General features: G+C 38.8%; 1 protein-coding gene across 2 annotated transcripts in view; it reads left to right on the top strand.

Annotated features, from left to right (window-relative positions):
- LOC105917621 (protein furry homolog) overlaps positions 1-15223 on the top strand; it is a 61571-nt gene that overhangs the window by 17597 nt on the left and 28751 nt on the right. For both annotated transcript variants that reach the window (XM_012852479.3, XM_012852476.3), the window contains exons 3-20: positions 1650-1703; positions 2481-2620; positions 2717-2807; positions 2923-3002; positions 3843-3923; positions 4785-4953; positions 5169-5261; positions 7803-7901; positions 8975-9076; positions 9279-9382; positions 9782-9890; positions 9989-10075; positions 10442-10613; positions 13095-13227; positions 13382-13489; positions 13846-14101; positions 14250-14432; positions 14540-14626. In XM_012852479.3, coding sequence (XP_012707933.2) covers positions 1650-1703; positions 2481-2620; positions 2717-2807; positions 2923-3002; positions 3843-3923; positions 4785-4953; positions 5169-5261; positions 7803-7901; positions 8975-9076; positions 9279-9382; positions 9782-9890; positions 9989-10075; positions 10442-10613; positions 13095-13227; positions 13382-13489; positions 13846-14101; positions 14250-14432; positions 14540-14626 — 2148 coding nt within the window. The remainder of the gene's footprint in view (positions 1-1649; positions 1704-2480; positions 2621-2716; positions 2808-2922; positions 3003-3842; positions 3924-4784; positions 4954-5168; positions 5262-7802; positions 7902-8974; positions 9077-9278; positions 9383-9781; positions 9891-9988; positions 10076-10441; positions 10614-13094; positions 13228-13381; positions 13490-13845; positions 14102-14249; positions 14433-14539; positions 14627-15223) is intronic.

Raw genomic sequence — 15223 nt, forward strand, 5'->3', positions numbered from 1 at the left:
AAAAAGACAGCAACTGTCTTATATTGCTGGAAAATACGTGTAGTTTAACTTCCATATTCGCAGCTCTGATGACATGTCTGTCAGAGATACTTCCTCCTGGATTTCAAACTAATCTCCCACAATGTTAAACTCATGGCCCTGAATTGTTCACTGGAAAAGCCATTCTCCATTTTAGGGAACATGATTTACAGGAGGCTATAAATCTGTGACCTCTGTCAGCTCTGAAGTGTTAAATATGCTGGGAAAATGTGTAGTTCCTGGTCTCTTTGTGATACTGCATAGAGGAATGTAGGAAGGAGGTTTTCTTTCTTGTTTTTCCTCTGACAAGGGTTCTGAGTAATGAATCTTGGCTCATACTTACTGGCACATGGTAATTTCCTGTTAATATTATTATTAAAATCAATGTTTTATCTAAAAAAGACGAATGCTCAGTGGTGTATAGATGTTATTAAAGCTGAACAAATAAAAAACTCATTTCAACTTGGACAATGTCCAGACTGTCCAAGTCCCCAACAATACGTCGATACGTCTTGATGGTGCAAGACAGTTCGACCTTCTGTCTTTCCAGTAGAGGATGTCTTCTTCAGCGCAAGCATTTGCTGAAAAACATTGGTTCATTGGAGGTTAAGGCTTAGCGGCTTGATCCAGCTGTGTGTGTGTGTGTGTGTGTGTGTGTGTGTCTGTGTGTCTGTGTTTCTGTGAGAGATTGCCATCAGCCCACGCAATGTCACTGTCGCACACATCAGGCTTTTAGGTATTTTGGATTAATCAGAAAGCAAAGTGCTATGAACTGCTGTTTGGCTGATGAGATGTCCGATGGTTGGGTCTGGAAAAGGCGAAAGTGCCAAAAACACAACAATTAAAATAGTTTACATTTGATTGTAGGGAATTTCCATCTTTACAGTTTTTAGTTTCCATTAATCAGTACATCATGGTGCCTTGCAAAAGTATTCCCTTTTAAATGTTTGACATTATTTCCTGTTCCAACCTTTTCATTTCCAATGACTGAAGAACGTGGCGTCCATTTCTTACTTTGGAGAACAAAATTTTGTTGCAATTATAGCTCCTATGTTTTATGGTGTATATCTCTGTAACCCTTGCACATCAAGAACAAATCTTTTATTTCATATTCTTCATTGCAAAGATGCTGGAGCTATGTTACATTGAACTGACAGCATCTGTGGACACATTTGTTTGTCTAGCTACAAATTTAGGTCTGGACTTTGACTAGGCCATTCTAAAACATGCACATGTTTTTAGTTACAGTTATGTGTTCCCTTGGGTTGGTCAGTCACCCAAAATCCAAATAAAACAAATTTATTCAGTTTGTGGATGCAATATAATAAGGTCATTGGGTATGAAAATATATGCAAAGCACTGGATGAACAACAAAATTATGAGTTTTTTTCCGCCTGTTATCTCATGTGATAGAAAAATGTAATAATGAATCATGTCATGAACCAGAAGTCTCTCCTACTGTATGTGACCAGTAATGCTCATTGAAGGAAAAAGACTGAATGGCTCTGCCACTATCACGACTGAATTTGAGTGCTTCGGGAAAAAAAAACTTTACAAATTCCTTTTGTGTTTGCTAATTTGATTATAACACTGATCAGTAAATTAGTTCCTTTTTTGTGTTTTATTTTTAGGAAAAGCCATTAACAAAGTCACTACAGCGGGGAGAGGATCCTCAGTTTGACCAAGTAAGTGAAGGGCTGGTTTTACTAATATATTATTTAATGTTGTTATACTATTTATTTTACGTGTGCACAAAAACATTCAAGAAAAGCTGGTTTGATGCACCTTCGTATGCTCTGAGGCACATATATTTTCATATCTCAAATATAACTTTACTGCAATGAACAGGTTGCTTGTTGAAAGCTCTGCTCACATCCCAAAAGGTCTTTCAGATTGACTCGGGGGGGCATGAGTGTTTACCTTGTGACTTGGCTGCAGTTCGGCACAAGGTGTGTCCTGCAGGTTTGTGGCTTTGCAGAGAAGGCCTTTTCACAGCCACAGAGGTGTGTTTGTGCTGCTGCGCGAGGCCGTCCAGCAGCCTTACAGAGCCTGGATTCTTCTGGACCCTGGTGCTGAATGAAGGGCTCGCTGTGTTCCGCCAGTCCAACCAGACTCCCCTCCCTTCCTGTGTGCCCGGCCCGTTCCTTCCTTTACTGGTGCCTCCCCCAACATTAAGGGAGGCGCACCCCGTGGGCACGGTCCCACGGAGGACCAGCTCACCCAATAATTTCATTTCACTCCTTTCATTTAGTCCCAAAATGCCCTAATTTAGTTTCACTCCATTTAGCTTTTAAATGCTCGACTCAAAATGAGACGCAAAGAAATCTGGGATTTGTGTTGGAGTTTTAGCCTAAATTGCTGTACAAATACACAAAGGAAGCCCTGATCGCTATCTCTCGCTTTGGTATGCTAACTGTCGAACGGTAATGTGTATTTGCACCATTTATGTCTTGTTCCTCTAGTTGATAAGCGCCATGAGCTCACTGGCTGAGTACAGTCTTCCCTCCATCCTGCGCACTTTGTTTGACTGGTACAAAAGGCAGAACGGGCTCGAGGAAGAGTTGCACGAGTACCGGCCAAGAGCCAACACAAAATCCAAAAAGTGAGAGCATTAAAAATTATCAATTTATGCATGAATGAATCCCTCTTTGTGAATTTTTTTTTTTATGATCATAACAAAACATTTATTTCCCAACAGTGATGAGCAGCAGAGAGATTATTTACTTGAAAGAAGAGACATGGCCATTGACTTCATCTTCTCTCTTGTACTTATAGAAGTTTTGAAACAGGTGACTTTTGTTCGACCCTACGCCTCACATCTACTACTTTTGTTGTTTCTGTTTTGTTTTATGTTGAGATCTAAAACCTTCACCCTCATTTTGTTGTTTCCCAATTCTGAAACAGATGCCGCTCTACCCTGCCCTTGATGGTTTGGTCAATGAAGTCATTAACCTAGCCTTTAAGCACTTTAAATACAAAGAGGGGTAAGAGCTAATCCTTCCTGTCTCATTGTTTCAGACCTGCAGTGTCTTACTGACATCTTGAACTTTTTCCACTGTAGAAAATTTTCTCACGCTAAAACCACAAACTTTCTTGTATTTCCTTGGGATTTTGTGTCAATGGAGCAGTAAGAAACACATGAATACTATGCAGTGGAGGTCACTGGACTTATATGTGCAAGGTTTACTGTCCTGTCCGCTAGCTCATTTAGTGAAACACCAGCGTGGTAATGGTAGGGCTGCAAGTTTGTGATTGACTACAGTTGCTCTTCTTTTTTTGCTGCTTCATTCATTCTCAGATAAAACATGTCCACAAGTGGATTTCTAATGAATGTTTAAACCAATTCTAGCATGGAAAGATCTTCCACTTTATACCAAATTTACTCTGGATGTATATGAATCATCCATACTCTCCAGCTCGTCCAAAGTTATCTTAGGTCTCTTGGCTTCTCCCATTAATGATCTCCATTCACGTTCTGGTAGTCAAGGTGTGTGACACTCATTAAACTCTATTCACTAATCAGATAATGTTCCAAGGCAGTTGTAGTACTGGGATTTATCGCCACACTGAAAGTGGTTAATACCCTACACATGCCACGCTTATTAGATTTTTTTTAACAAGTCTGGAAAAATATAACATTTCCTTTCACTGCATGGTTATGTGCTAGTTTTTGATCATGTATTTAAAAAAATCCCAGTAAAGTACATCAAATCTTGTGGCTGTAGCATGAAAAATTGTGAGAAATTTTAAAAGGTTTGAAAACTTTGACAAGATCCTGGATCTAAGTCATTGGTCTTCTTTATCGTGTATGTCTTTCCTGACAGATATCATGGTCCTAACACTGGAAACATGCACACTGTAGCAGACCTTTATGCTGAAGTCATAGGTGTACTGGCCCAGTCCAAGTAAGATTTCTTATTTTTATTTCTTATTTTAAGTCACTGCTTTTGCTGAAATGTCATGCCAACTGATGTTGTGGTGTGAGGGCCTTCTGGAAAATATTTATATTCATGGGTCTGGAAGATACTTTTAAAATGGTCTTCTTAAAGCCAAACCCGGACTGAAAATTAATGTATTTATTTGAACTTTGAGGATCACTGCAGCAGAAAGGACACCCTTATAAAAGAGTCTGCATCTTTAAGGAAATGCTTTTATTTATTTTTTTGTTAGTTTTTTTGTTGTTGTTTTCTCTGTAGTCAAGAGACATGGGATTAAATAATTATTTCATAATGATTATGATTAAAATATCTTCAATCAAACCATGTCTTTGCCTTTTGTAATTATATGTGTATACATACTTACAAAAAAATGTACATTTGTACTTCAAGAAATGACTAAATTTACTGTCATACTTAAAATGTCTTCATTAAGGCCAAAAGTGAAATTCCTTGTTTGTATGCAAAAACGTGCCAATTAATTATGATTATGATTTTAGCATACTGTGACATTTTCACTCTATTTAAATGTAGATTTCTGCCCTTATTCAACTTATTTGCTTTCTCTAACCATCAGTCAACTAGCAGTTAAGAATTATTGCAATTAATTCAGACCTAAAGGAAGAATCCGATCTTTGGTATAATTCAAGCAAATAATCAAGTGCTAGATGAGAAATTCATATAGGGGCACATACTCGTTTATGGATGGAAGGTGTGCTTCCTGAACCTTATTCTTTTGTTTCATTTTTGTCACAACTGTCAGCTTAACATGTATTTTAACTGGCAGTGCAAGCTTTTTATGTGCATGTTCATATGATTATAACTTTTCAGATTTCCTGCCGTAAAGAAGAAGTTCATGACTGAGTTGAAGGAGTTGCGGCAGAAAGAGCAAAGTCCATATGTCGTGCAGAGCACCATTAGCCTCATCATGGGGGTTAAGTTCTTCCGAGTGAAGATGTATCCAGTGGAAGACTTTGAAGCTTCTTTTCAGTTCATGCAGGTACAACAGAATTTACCGTGTGAATACCTCAAATAGTTAAAAGTTAATACACTCTTCTCTTTACTCACTATTTTCCATGTCTTGATATTGACTTAACTCCCCCCCCCCCCAAGAAAAACCTCTATAAGCCTAAAAAGCTTTGAAAATTTTTTGAATAATGCAGATTTCTTTTCCAAAATGTATAAATCTGCAAACTGTTGCTTTCTTGTTGGCAGGACTGCGCCCAGTATTTTTTAGAAGTGAAAGATAAGGACATTAAGCATGCCCTGGCTGGCGTCTTTGTTGAGATCCTGGTGCCTGTTGCTGCAGTAAGTTTCTTCATCATGTAGATAATACAGTTATTACGCAATCATTTTCCACCCACTTATCACGGTAATAACCCAACTTGTCATTTTCCACCAGTAAAATATATTCAAAGAAGAAGGAAGAAATTCAAGTTATCAACTACGCCCTCTTACTGATAAATCAGCTTATGTATCAGTAAATTAGTACATTTTATAGATTTTCTCATTATTTTAACCCAATGTGATGTTCATAAAATTAAATTTCCCCCACAAAAAAACTCATCATACATAAGTTATTTCTAAATTATTGGCTTGATTAAAAAAATCCTGACAACAAACTGACAGAAACAGTGAAAGTATACAGAATAAAAAAAAATATTCCTCTTCCTTTTTGATAACCTTCCTCTATTTACTTGTTACAAGATTGAGTTGTATCCAAATGTTAAGAAAGTAATTATAATACTGTGTAAATACGACTGTGTAAAATCATGCAAAAGAATGGTGCAATGTATCTTGGGTTTCAATGAGTAACCCATGACTTCCTGTTTTCCTGGTGCTTAAATAACTCTGGCACACAGAGGCCTTTTTCTCCAAACTAATGCTCACTATGCTGGATGAGGACCTATGTTTATTTTTGCAACTATGCATACTGAGGAGAATGGGAAGCAATGTAAAAAAAAAAATAAAAAAAAAAAAGTTTTACAAACTGCAAATATGCCAAGATAGTTTTCCTATAAACATAACTGTGTCACATTTGGATTAGACCACGAGAACTTTTGCTTCGGTCAGAGAGTAAATTTGAGCTTTTTGGTTACAAAACACACAAACACAGGTGGATCTAGATAGAAACAAGAGCCTCAGTTCCAATGTAATGTATGGTGGAGAGTCTGTCAGGATCCTTGCAAAGTCTCAGAGAACTTTGTTAGACTGAGTGCCATCATAAAATCTTTGTAAGGCCAGGTCATATTGATTAAATATCTGAAGACATGAGCCAGAAAATTAAAATTGTGTCCTTATGGGTCTTTTTCAACAGCATAATGATCCAAAACATGTGGTCAAACCAAAAGACATACAATCTCCCATCTTCCATGGCTCTCCCAGTCCTCAAATATAAATAAGAGAGGTCGCGGGACTCTGGATGACTCCAGAGATTTTGTGCAACGAAGACAGCTCAAAGATCTCTTTCTTTGTGTGCTCTGAACCTGTGAACTTTCATAGAAGAAAACTACAAGTCCTGTGTTGTTGGTAGAAGTAGGTTCTTCCAAAGAACACTGCCCATCTAAAGAAAACACACTGTAATATTTCATTGGGCTGTCTTTAGATTTTTTTTACTGCAAACATTCACAGTGGCATAGTGTCAATAGGTCCAGAATTTCAGCCCAAGTTTGTCTAGAGATGATGGTTAGAGTCTTGACCGCAAACTATTTTCCAGCACATTGCCAAATCTCACTCCTGGACAATTTGAGCCAAGGTGAATCCTGGCATTGGCATCTTGTAACATGCCCTTGCCATCAAGGAGGAGGACATTTATTTATGGGATAACCTAATCTTTCAGGCTGTTGGCTGAACTCATACTTTGGGTACACTATGATGAATTAAGACCTGACCAACTACAGGAATCCCAGATCAAAGTGTTGTCCCCATAGGCTGCATGGTAGGCGCTATACTTGATTGGTGCAGAGTAAATATGGAATCATTAGATCAGATGACCTTCTTCCACTGCTCTGGAAGCCTTTCTTCAGCTTCTCTGATCATTTTCTATTCAGCTTTTTAGTCACAATCCTTAATTTAAAGATATCCGCAGCAATGCCCTCACTTTTGCTAATAAACATAGTTCTAAGTTCTGCTGTTGATATTTTTGCAATTTGATTTACCCTAACTTTTAAGTGATAACCGATCAAAATCATTCAAGTTTTTTGTCTGACCACATTTCCTCCGTGAAGAAGATGGTTTCCTATTATCGTTTCGGTTTTCCATTTTTTTTGTTTGTTTGTTGGGCAGCCCTTGACCCAATTTCAGAACTTCAGCTATCGTCTTAGATGTTTTCTTTGCTTGTTAGAGGCCAGTAATTTGGCCTTTCTGAGACAGATCGACATCTTTTCTGCAACCACAGGATCAGTCGGCATGGATGTTTAATAGATGAGATGCTATTCATTGCATCAATGAGGGTTAAATAACTTGTTGCTTGGTGTCTGCCTCAAAAGAAATGTCTCCACTTGTTACCGTGGTGACATTTTATTTTAAAGATTCTTGCAAGCTAAAACATAATCTTCCATTCAGCAAATATCCAATGGGAGACTCTCACCTATTAGCCTTCTGAATTCAAGATGGTGACTGTTGTTTTGTTTTGTTTTTGTAACGAAAACCCATGCTAATTAAAGTGTCACCTGTGGTTTCGTAAAAATCTCGTTTCCCAACATGCCATTGTTTAACCAGTAAATAAATGTGTTTAGTGTAAGTTTATGCTAATACAATAACGGTTTGCTCTTATTTTCCTAAATTGTAATTTCTGTTGCTTTTACACAGGAGCCCTATTGTTTAACCTTGATCTTGATCTTGACCTAGGCTGTGAAGAACGAAGTGAACGTACCCTGCCTGAGGAACTTTGTGGACAGCCTGTATGACACAACGCTGGATCTGTCTTCAAGAAAGAAGCACTCACTGGTTAGTGACAGAGCAGGCCAACAGACACTCAATTATGGGTCTGTTTTCCTTTTTGTTCCTTTTGTTCTATGCCTCTGGTTTTACCATGGTTGCTTGTGCCGCACGGTAGCGCAGACGCATGCAGAGAACCTCAAGGTCACACTCGTTTAATCTTACTTCACAACGTGTCCCAACTAGAAATAATGTACAAGGGCAGTCAGAGCATCTAAAGAAGCATGAAAGCAGGCTTTATATGCAAGTGTAAAGCACTAACCCCCTCTAAAGGACCATAAATATAACGCACAACTTGACGGTGAAAGTTGCCCTGAAGAAACTTCCCCTCATCTACATTCCCCTCAGGCAGCGATTGTAGCAGATACAAATTAATGAGGTGCGCATCTTTAGTAAATAGCACAACAGAAGAAAACCCTACTGTGACATTACGAAAAATCTGATTTTAAATGCATTCATGCAGAAGCAGCCCAGAGATGCATATGTTATGAAAGTAATTATTGCCCAAATTTAATCCTGGATATTAGCAAATATTTTGTTTGTTTATTTGTTTGTTGTTGGGGGGGGGGGGGGTTTAGGACTGTCTGTAAGAGGGCAAAACATGAGCTAAACTCTGTTCTAAACTAGGGCTGGTTGATATAGAAAAAAAGCACATCGATAAAATAGAAATCAGATTGATTGATATCGATAATTATCAATAAATGTATTTCACGTGCAGCCCAGGCCATTTTATGCTGTTGCTTTATGACCTATTCTTAAAGAAAGAACACTGAAATCAAATACAACCCTTTCTTCAATCTAATTTTTTTTACCAAAACTGTAAGGTCCTAAATAAAAACAACACGTCTTCTCTGAACTCTGAAGCTTGGTGAAGGAGCTAATCTGGATCTGTGCTTGTGATTGTTTGGGAGGATGTAATGACTGTTATATTAACATACATAATAGGCTAGAATGCAAAAGGAAGGAAAGCTGTTCTATTGAACTTTTTATTGACCCCTTTTCTTTCTATTGAATTGATCAATATATATCATTATTGAATTATCACCCAGCCCTGCTATAAACTCTATCTTTCTTCTTCCCAGGCCTTTTATCCCCTGGTGACATGTCTGCTGTGTGTTAGTCAGAAGCAGTTCTTCCTTAACAGATGGCATGTCTTCCTCAACAACTGCCTTTCAAATCTCAAGGTAACATAGAATCCAGTTGTTAAGTGAGATCGAAGCGCCGTGTTAGAAGTTTTGTATTGCTTCTTCTGATTCTTCGCTTTAGTGGATACTTCAGATAACAGCATGATAGCAGGAGTGATTTGTGACTATATACAAATAAAGTAAAGTAGCTACAAATTGCTTGCTCAGGTTTTTGCATCAAATTTATTTTCCTACTTTACAGAGTAGGGATCCTAAAATGGCTCGTGTTGCTCTGGAGTCCTTGTACCGCCTGTTGTGGGTTTACATGATCAGAATAAAGTGCGAGAGCAACACTGCAACACAAGGGTAAGTCTATTAACCTTTCTTTATTGCAGATATTCTTCTAGTAAGCATCCCTATAACATTTCTAGAGTTGTTTACTGTAATGTTATGTCTTCAATTTCGCATCTCCTGATGGTGCAGTATCACAGTAACCAATAATTTATTGTGCTTTTTTTTTTTTTAAGTATCTGTACCCCAAAAAAGAAGCATATTCCAAAAGGCTTATAGCTTTAATCACAGCAACAGGGGGTTCAAAAGATGAATGTACTTTTGCAGAGCACTGTGGATATTTTTTTACCAGAGCGAAAGAAGTTCATGATGAGATAGGTTTACAGTAGATTATCAGGGGCTAACAGATTTTAAATACAACTTGCAAAATAAATTTTTATTACCTTCGTAAAACAACTTTTCTTGTGTTCGCAGTCGTCTGAACACCATCGTAACAACGCTTTTCCCCAAAGGGTCTCGCAGCGTGGTGCCGAGAGACATGCCTCTCAACATATTTGTCAAAATCATTCAGTTTATTGCGCAGGTAAATGCAACGAGCTGCAATCTGTCACTAGATGTTATTCTGATTGACACTTACATAAGGATCTGTGAAATGAGCACATATTTCATGTTTTCATGTAGGAACGATTGGATTTTGCCATGAAAGAAATCATCTTTGACCTTCTTGGTGTTGGAAAACCTGCAAAAGCCTTCAGTCTTATTCCTGAGGTATGTTCTCTACTTTATCAGACAGTTTTGACCAAACAATTAATATATAGTAATAACAATTATACTAATGATGCAAAATGTGTCCATTTGTCCCAAAAATATATGAAAGCTGTGCTTCCTTCTTCCTTTTGATGTCTTCTAAACTTCAATATCCACTTTTAGAAGGTGGATATATCATGAAAATAACACTGGAATTAAATAAATATAGATATGATGATTAATGCTTTGTTGTGTTTAAGTTAATTACGACTATATCCATTTGAGTTTGGTGACTTCTTATTACTTGCTTTTGTTTCCTTTCATTTCTTCCACTAAACTCCTCCAGTACTGATAAAACTGATTTAAAATTGTCTCTTTTCTGCTCAGAGAATGAATATCGGTCTGAGAGCATTCCTAGTCATAGCTGACAAACTGCAGCAGAAGGACGGGGAGCCTCCCATGCCGAATACCGGTAGCTCGTTGCCCTCTGGGAATACGCTCCGAGTGAAGAAGACATACCTGAGCAAAACGCTGACAGACGAGGAGGCCAAAGTCATCGGTGAGAGAGACAAACCATGATTAGGAATGTGAAAAATGTATATTCACCAGAAATGACTAAACCTTGAGACAGAATAAATGTTAAAACATTATGTTGAACGGTTTCAATACATTTTTATCTTTGCTTCTTTCCTTGTTTTTGCCACTTAGAAAAATAACATACAATTAGCAGACATATTAAGATATATTACCTTTTTAGGGAATTTTTTTCAGTAACTGGTCTCCTAAAAGAATTGTTTGGTTCCTATTAAACAAAAAGACAGCAATTATTTATGAAATAACACAAATAATAACAAAAAACCACAACAACAACCTGTAAATGCCTGTGGAATATCTCAGATATCCAGGTCACCTCAACAGCAAACAGGCTTAAATCAGAGGCAAACGGACTTCCGTTCAGTTCTTTCTGAAAACATTTTCGACACCTATCCAGGGAACGTTTTCAGAAATAACTGAACGAAAGTCCGGTTGCCTCCCATTTAAGCCTGTTTGCATTCATTTTTCTCTGAACTATCTACTCTTTGGTAGAGTCGAACCCCTATGCGAATTCTTGTAAAGCACGTCCCCCAAAGGATCTGAATAAGGTTAAGGTTTGGACTCTGTGTTGGCCAATCAATGTGTAAAAAATTACGTTGCATGCTTCTTGAACGACTCTTAAACAATTTGAGCGCAATGAATCTTGGCATTGTCATCTTGGAACATGCCTGTGCCATCAGGGAAGAATACACTTTAATTAATTTAAACCTGCCTATTCACTATATTCAGGTAGAGAGTTCACCTCATTTTCTGGGCACGTAATGTTGCTGAAATTAGACCTGTCCAACTGCAGCAACTCCAGATCAAATCATTTATCTGGGCCACCACAGGCTTGGACTGTAGGCACTGGACATGATAGGGGAATCAGTTCATGCACCTTTCTTCTTATCCTGCTGAGCCCATCACGCTGTAACAGGGTAAATCTGGTGTCATCACACCACAAGACCTCTTTCCCCTTGCTCCAGAGTCCAATTATGCTCCCTAGCAAATTGAAGGCAAATTTTTTATTTTTTTCAAAGATCATTAGTTTTCTTAAAGCGGCACAGCTGTTTAATCCCAATCCCTTGTTGTTCCTTTAATATTTTGCCTGTGAAAAAGCTGTTGTGTTCACATTAAAGCATTGCCTAAAGATTATTTTTTAAGAATTAGCTTTCACCATTTTTTAAGTCCTCACCTATCATGATCATCTAGAACCTTTTTTGACCACATTTTGTCCACAACAATATGTAATGCAACGAGAACTGGATCCAAGATTCAACACAACAGGTCAGTTAAACTTAAAGATTTATTCAGAGACTCGAACAGTCCGCTCCGGTTCTTGTGGCTCGCGCTCACTGGTCGGAAAACTCCTGAGGGCGAAGGCGCAGAGTTAGACTTGGTCAAAAAAAATAAATGATAAGACTCTTGTGACGCACTGACCTTGTCGCCGGGAGAGCTTGGCAGAAACAGGCGAGCTGCGGTGAGACTTGAATCCTTCTGTGAGGAGACCACAGCTGTTGAGCGGTTGATGAGTAAGTCGGTTTGACTTGGGGTTTTCTTGAGGCGTTAGTCACTAAGCAATCCAGGTCCAATATCGGGGAATCCGGCCAACCGAGCAGAGAACACGGGGAAAATCCAAAAGGGGGGTCCAGGTCCAAATCCGAAATCCGGTTCACTAGGAGGCAGTCCAGGGGTAAGGGTTCCTGGAGACGGGGACCAGGCAGAAAGACACAGGCTAGGAGAATGCAGGCTCAAAAAACACTGGTAACGAGTCAGGGTCAAATACTAGGACAGGCAGGTAGAAAAACGCTGGAAAGTTACTTGCACGGGGCTCGAAAACGATCTGGCACTGGAGGCTGACTTGGACGGAACTTTATGCAGGTGGAGACAGGTGAAGCCAGTAGATGCTGATTGCAGAGGGGTGGAGACTGGACAGGGGTGTGAATTGTGAGCAGAATCAGCTCCAGTGCCAGAATCATTACACAATAATGGTTTTCCACCATCCTTCCAGTCTCTAATTATACTTTAGAGAGTTTTTAACCAGTTTTTTTTCTATTTCAGCAATCTCCTCAGATGTTTTCTGTCTTTGATCCATGCCATTAGTGGAACCCTTCTGATATTTTTTTCACTGACTTGGTTGTTTAAGAAATGAAAACCTACTCACTGCATCATTTATGGTTAGATAACTTGCTGCCGACTAAAAAATAATCATCCATGCTGTAATTATTCAGTGGAAGACTGGTTGTTTGTTATAAATCCAGGCGAAGACTTCTTTTGGATGTGCAGTGTATAGATAAAAGATATTACCAAAAACTGATTATTTATTGTATTAAATATGAAAGGGAGGCAGTATTTTTGCCTTAACTTAATGTTTAGATATTCAAATTAAACTTAAAGTCATTATCTGATTGTTGATTTTCATATATCCTATACAAAATGCTATAGTGAATCTCTTTTTTTGTTCCAGGAATGTCTCATTATTATGTTCATGTGCGGAAAGCGGTTGACAGCATCCTAAGACATCTCGACAAGGAGGTGGGACGCTGCATGATGATGACAAACGCTCAGATGTTGAATAAGGAGCCCGAGGACATGATCACGTAAGAAAACACATTCGGTTTCTTGTCGGGCGTCAGAAACAATTGCTCCACAATCCCATACGTTGCTTTTTCAAATGTCGGAATGATTGATCAGTTTTGACAATAGGACAAAGTTAAAGCCAGAGTGGTTCTGTAAATGTGATTTTTATTTCAGAGGTGAAAGGAAGCCAAAGATAGATCTGTTTAGGACCTGCGTTGCTGCTATTCCTCGTATCCTGCCTGATGGGATGTCCAAACTGGAGCTCATTGACCTGCTCTCTCGGTGAGTCACACATCTTGGAGGAGCCTGTTATTTGGAAAAAGATAATATACATGTATTTACCTCATCCGGGGTTTTATAACAAAGTTTTGTCTAATGTTAAATTCACAACAAATATCTATATGTCCAAAGTCTTTTTTTTGGAGGAGTCTGAAGATAAGCCATTTTAATCACAATGCGATGTAGTCCTGTAGTAGCAGAACATTTCATTCAAGATTTGTAAGTCAGGGAGCTTTCCCCGTTGCATTTTCACATGCCAGATGTTAAACTAACGTTCCATTCAGCAAGGTTAAACTGAAATCAAATGTAGCGGCTAAAGTTTTTGTATGAGATCTTTAGGATTTTGCCTCGCTTGCCAGGTTGACGATCCACATGGACGACGAGCTTCGCCTCATAGCCCAGAACTCCTTGCAAAGTCTGCTGGTGGATTTCTCTGACTGGCGTGACGATGTTCTGTTTGGATTCACTAACTTCCTGTTGCGTGAGGTCCAAGACACCCACCAGGGGTTGTTAGATACGTCCCTGAAATTACTGCTGCAGCTGCTCACACAGTGGAGAATTACCCTGGCGTCTTCAGGAAAGAGCCACGACCTCTCTAAGCTGCACGCCGGGGAGGTGAGCGCCAGTTTCTATTATTCATTAAGCAAAATGGGTTATCGTTCCTGCCTGAAGCTGATACTCATGCATGCATCGGCTGTAGATATTCTAAATACAAAAATGACTTTTGAATTTCATTTAAATTTATTTTGGACAATTTTCTCAGCTGCTGAATTCTTGCTCGGGCCACAAGACGCCTGCAGACAGAGGTCCTCACTCCACTGTGCTGCACGCTGTGGAGGGACTGGCGCTCGTGCTGCTCTGCTCCTGCCAGCTGAGCACCCGCAGAGTCGCCGTCGCTATACTCAAAGAGATACGAAGTCTCTACATGACCATAGGACAGTCGGAGGTAAATGTAGGAAAAATCCAAACTACACCAAAGACGACAAAATATAGCTCTGGTACATATTTGTTCTTGAGATTGTGGTTTTATCTTGGGTTTTTTTTTAACTGCAGGATGATGAAAAACCAATGATAGAGATCATGGATCAGCTCAGCCCTGTTATCATGGAGAGTTTTATCAACGTAGTTGTCCCCGATGCGGTAAGTTCTGTTCCGTGGCTCAGCTCCAGCTTTATCGATCAAGATGTGTAGTTTTATTTGCTTAGATTCTGTTTCCTTTTCACCAACTTAATTTCATTGGAGCAGTTTTGCCGTCAAGCTTAAGTGGAAGCAGGATAGTAGCTGATGTAAGACTTCAATCACATATAATAAAAAAAGTCATCTCCTGTTTCTCCTTAAATCAACAGTTTCTGAGCAAACAAATTGCTCTTAAACACACCTTGGTGGCCAGTTAGAACAACCTTTTTTTTTATATTCCATGTGAGATTTATGAATAGAGTTGCTATTTTTTTAATCAACTCTGAATGCGTGTATCAAGTTCATGTATTTTTGAACTTCAGTAAACCTGTTTGATACAATGAAAAGTCGTTTAGAGTTGTTTCTATCACTTGCTAACTTAGGGCTAGTTCAATACACTGCTTCGGCTGAACATTTGTCTGGATGGTTTCAAATCATGGTGCAAATAATGTCTGCTAATGTTAACTTAAATTGTCTTATACATCCTTGCGCTCTCTTACACCCTCCTTCACGTCGCTCCTTCACAGCTTCCTTTTACAGAAGGTCTTACAGCTCTGTGCT

Source organism: Fundulus heteroclitus, chromosome 18 (genome assembly GCF_011125445.2).
Source record: "Fundulus heteroclitus isolate FHET01 chromosome 18, MU-UCD_Fhet_4.1, whole genome shotgun sequence".
Lineage (NCBI taxonomy): Eukaryota > Metazoa > Chordata > Actinopteri > Cyprinodontiformes > Fundulidae > Fundulus > Fundulus heteroclitus.